This window comes from Penaeus chinensis, chromosome 32 (genome assembly GCF_019202785.1).
Source record: "Penaeus chinensis breed Huanghai No. 1 chromosome 32, ASM1920278v2, whole genome shotgun sequence".
In the NCBI taxonomy this organism is placed as follows: domain Eukaryota; kingdom Metazoa; phylum Arthropoda; class Malacostraca; order Decapoda; family Penaeidae; genus Penaeus; species Penaeus chinensis.
Window position 1 is genome coordinate 15,233,691 of NC_061850.1, and position 5,000 is coordinate 15,238,690.

Consider the following 5,000-nt stretch of genomic DNA (forward strand, 5'->3'; position numbering starts at 1 on the left):
TGTTTGACTATTACTACAACAATTTAGGAGCTCCAGCTCCTTAACCCCTTGGTGACTGGTGAAGAAAACTAAAAAAAAAAACTACGCTCTGGCGATCAATGGCAACACGCTGACTTTGAGCACGGGAGTTCGGTACATCAAGCCTAATCACTGCCTCATAGCGCTTTGGCGCGCAGCGGCGCCGCAGCATACAGCCGCACGCCACATTTCAAGCAGTTTGTTTTCATGTCACTAGACGTGACCCGTCGTTAAGGGGTTAACCCATTGGCGACGGATATAGAAAACTAAAAAAAATCTACGCTCTGGCGAACCACGGCAACGCGCCGACTTTGAGCGCAGTGAATTCGGTACATCAAGCAGAATCATTGCCTTGGGGCGCTTTGACGCGCCGCTGCGGTGGACAGCAGCGGCGTGTTTGGGGGGTATGGGTGAGAGGGTACTAGTGAGTAGACAATTGCGGTAGAAAAGGATTAGAGAGAAGCCTCGAAGGGTTAAGGCCAACTCTACACTTAATATATTCTTAGCAGGAAGGTTGGCAGAAGTCACAGGAATTAAAGGCACAATTAGAACAATTTTTGGTGTGCTGGCTCTAGAAAGAAGTGAAAACACAAAACAAAATTTTTATTCCATTAACCAATACTGAAGGTACTATTGTACATTAAATTGCATCTTCAAATACTTATTATCAATACTTACTGTAATAGAGGCATAAGAATATTTTCAGACAAAACATAATCACGGCAATCTGGTGAATCTCCTGCAATGTTGCCTAGTGCCCAAACAGCCTGTTCTTGGACATCTTCAAAATCTGAGCTCAAGAGGCGGATGAAGATAGGTACTGCACCAGCTTCTATTACAATTCGGGTCTGCGTGCTTGTGCCAGAGGCTATGTTGGTTAGGGCCCATGCTGCTTCAAACTGAAAAATTGAAATTTTACTCTTTTTTTTTTTTTTCAAGGAATCTACTAAACATTTGTATCAGTAGAAATATTAAATAAAATATGTACAAGAGCACTGAGCTGTAAAAATGGTTAATCTTTAACTTCTAAAAGACAATTCACATTATTTGCCACATTCAGGCATATATGGTACACTGGGTGAAAGCCAGCAAGACCTTTTACTTTCATTTTTTTTTATCTATTTATTACAGACTTCTGATCTTCTTTTCATACTATGAGCATGCATCATTCTGTAGTTTCCTGCCTTTTTATGCTTTAACAACAGCACTTACTTTTGCAAAGTCAAGCCAGAATAAGCCTATAAAGGGGTCTGTATGTCTACTACATATGAAGTACTAATATTAACAAATTAAAGTATAAATAATGATTTCTTCATGACCAGATTAAAAGTCAAATATATTGATTTAGATTAGTTTTCTTTATGATTTAATCCATTTATTAAAAATTTAGGAAAAAAAGAGGGGGTATCTTTACAAAATATGATCCATATTGCAAACAATAACTTTGAGTGATTTGGCAATACTATCATCACAAAGTACTCAAAGTGTGTTTTTCTTATATATAACACCATTAGATTTTGTGAAAAAAAATAAGAGAGATAACAAACTTTAGCAAGTGTCCAGATTATAAAAAAGCATGTTCTTAGTACTTTATTCAGATATTCTGAAGTACCATCCAGCTATCATAATTTTCATGCACCTCCAAATCTGATGATTTTTTTCGCAAGATAAATGGAATGCAAAGGCCAATTATAAACAGGATTTTTGAATTTTGGGAAAGAAGCAAAATATACTTTACGTAAAACTAAAAAAAAAAAATAATAATAAGTAGTCCAGAGTTCACAATGGCAAACAGAGTTGATATAGATGTAGAATATCTTTTAGGTAATTCAGGGAAAAAATAAGCCTCATGACTGGTTCAGCAAACCATAAGAAAAATAATCCCTTGGGGCTCACACATCCCTATCAAAGGGGGGGGGGGGTTAAAATTAAATATTCTTTAACATAAAAAAAAAATATCAGTTATCTAAAACCAATACCTTTTAAAGGTCAACAAAAGAGATATGAACAGAATATTTGAAAATAATTTCAAACTAAATATGGAATGCAGTCCCTTTCATTTGTAATGAGAAGCATTCTTCAAGTTTACCTGCAAAGTACAGTGGCCATCCCTTTGGAGAAACTCAACAAATCTTGGAACAATGCCCGTTTGGATAACTTCATCAATAGGTGGATTTGGCTCCCGAGAAAGCAGTTTGCGGAACTTTTGTGTGGCATTCAGCTGGGCTTCCACATCATCACTGTACAGGGCTTGGACCATTTCTGTAGTGATGAGGCTTCCACCAACCACGCCACCTTGTTGATTACTCTCCTATAAAATATATAAGATTTATCAGCATTACAGATATGTTACAAACACACATGGAGGCAATTATTCAAACTGAGTTCACAAAATATCTCAAAGTTACCTCCAAAAGGTCAGATATAAAACATATCAAAATAGGTTAAATGTATACGTAAATAAAATATTTCATATACAGTGAAAATTGTCACAAATTCAAATTCTCTATTCTGTCAATCCTTTCCATTAACAATTTTATATTTGTGGTATTCAACAAATAAATATATAATCTCTAAGAACCACAAGCCCTCCAGTTTGTCTATCCCCCCAGCTTCAAATCAATGCCTGATTTTTCAAGTTTCACTAAGGCAAATGTACACTGATGGCATATCAAGAGCCCAAATTTTCACCAGAAAATATAATTACATTGTAACTGATCAAATAAATAATGTTAAAAGAATTACCAGTCAAAAAGGTTATCTACCTGGTTCATAGAAACCTCTACCGCTTCATCTTCTCCAAGACCTGGTGTAAGGTCATTGACATTTCTTCGTTTGGCCAACTGCTGCTCTCGCTTTTGTTTTCTTAGTTGCACACCTTCTTCTTCTCTCCGCCGCCGCATCTCTGCAGAGTCTAGACCCTGGTTCTTGTAACGATACTTGTGCTGTGATGGCCCCGACATCTGAAACAAATTCTTCATTTAATTCTGGTTCCATATCATTCATCAAACAATCTAAAACACCTTGACAAAGGAATAAGAAAGAACTGCACAACTACAAATATTTGACAAAGACAGGTGATCTTCAATAACAGACACTGAATGTTGAAGATATTAACCTCTTTTTATGATTCTAAACAAATACCCTATGAATATCACATGCCAGAATTTCAATAAACAAAGGACTTTTCCTATGAGATCTGCTTTGTTTATAGAAGTAGGTCTTACACAACTTGTGTCCTTGAGCTTAGCTCACTTTACTTCCTGCCCTGCACCACTATCATACTGACATTCAATTTTTCAAATTCGTGTAATCGTGTAATACTGTTGACTATAAACATTATGAAATATTTAATTCTGATAATTTTATGAGAGACTTCTGTTAAAAAATCTATTTCATTAAATATATAAATAAAACCTGTCTATCCTTCCATAAATTTTCATAAAATAAAACCTGTCTATCCTTCCATAAATTTTCATATTTCTACAGGACCCTAAAATTTATGCAAGTAATCTATTCAAAACTTTCTAATACCTTTCTAAGGATGACCATGATTATCATTTTCTATTATTTCCAAACAATTTGCTGGAGTAATAAGATCTTTAAATTAAATAAAAGCAAACTAGGTCAGTCATACTTTCAACCTTCATGCTATGTGAATTATATCTTTTATTAATTAGTAACTGCAGTACCTATTAGTATCACTTCATGATACTCCATTTCCTCACTTTTTTCTAATCAACATAGGGGAAAAATATAAACTTTAGTCACATATAAAAATATGTCAATCTTTCACCCATTATAGTCACAAAATATCTAATTTACCCAGGAAAAAATGAGTGAAATTGTGTTTGGAATTACGTATGGACCTTAAATAAAGTTACTTGTATGAACTGAAGCACTCTTATTACTAAATTACAGGGTAACAATATAATATGCCAAACTATATATCATTCACAAAATTTAGCAAGAAAAAATCATAATTATTCTTATCACTCATCAAATCTTTACAAAATATGTATGGGATCATACATAAAAATTAGGCTTTTTTTATAAGCAACTGCAAATACTTAAGAATAAAAATATCAAATCTTACAAGACAATAAGCAGTGGCTTTCTAAATAAATGTGTATATATATAATTTTTTTTTCTTTTTTTTATAGTTTAGTTTAGTTTAGTTTAGTTTAGTTTAGTTTAGTTTAGTTTAGTTTAGTTTAGTTTAGTTTAGTTTAGTTTAGTTTAGTTTAGTTTTAGTTTTAGTATTAATTTAGAAGACCTCTGCCACTTGCCTGTCAGCATTACAGTAATTGCTAACAAAACTCTTGTAGCCTTGCTAATAAATCAACAAACTAACCTAATTTCACGTGGGTCTTGAGACAACAAAAAAAGAAAACCTATTTTTGAAAGTCACTACAATTGTTTTACATACTTATTTTGTATATTCAATCTGTAATGGGAGGTCTACTATATTACCAAAAAGTGGTACAGTTTCCAGAAATTGTCAGGGTCTTCACACATTTGGCAAACTGGCAAAGGCTTGAAAACTATTATCATTTGCAAATTTTACTAACACGTTAAAAGTTTGATTGTTGAATTCCATACATGATATATAAGAGATGGACATGGACATGGACAAGTAAAAGATGAAGAAGGGAAAGGAAAAGGAAGGGGAGGGGGTGAGGGGGGGGAGGGGGGAGGGAAAGGAGGGGGGGAGGAGGAGAAGGAGGAGGAGGAGGAGGAGGAGGAGGAGGAGGAGGAGGAGGAGGAGGAGGAGGAGGAGGAGGAGGAGGAGGAGGAGGGAAGGGAGGGAAAGGAGGGGGTGGAGGAGGAGGAGGGGGAGGAGAGGAGGGGGAGGGGGAGGAGAGGAGGGAGAGGGGAGGAGGGGGATGAGGGGAGGGAGAGGGGGAGGAGGGGAGGGGGAGGGGGAGGAGGGGAGGGAGAGGGGGAGGAGGGGAGGGAGAGGGGGAGGAGGGGAGGGAGAG

At 36.1% G+C, this 5,000-nt stretch overlaps 1 protein-coding gene across 2 annotated transcripts in view; it reads right to left on the reverse strand.

The window, feature by feature from the left end:
• Positions 1–5,000, reverse strand: part of LOC125042358 (importin subunit alpha-7-like) — a 27,124-nt gene that overhangs the window by 14,302 nt on the left and 7,822 nt on the right. For both annotated transcript variants that reach the window (XM_047637915.1, XM_047637914.1), the window contains exons 2-4: positions 2,784–2,981; positions 2,108–2,329; positions 697–917 (exon numbers count right to left, since the gene is read on the reverse strand). In XM_047637915.1, coding sequence (XP_047493871.1) covers positions 697–917; positions 2,108–2,329; positions 2,784–2,981 — 641 coding nt within the window. The remainder of the gene's footprint in view (positions 1–696; positions 918–2,107; positions 2,330–2,783; positions 2,982–5,000) is intronic.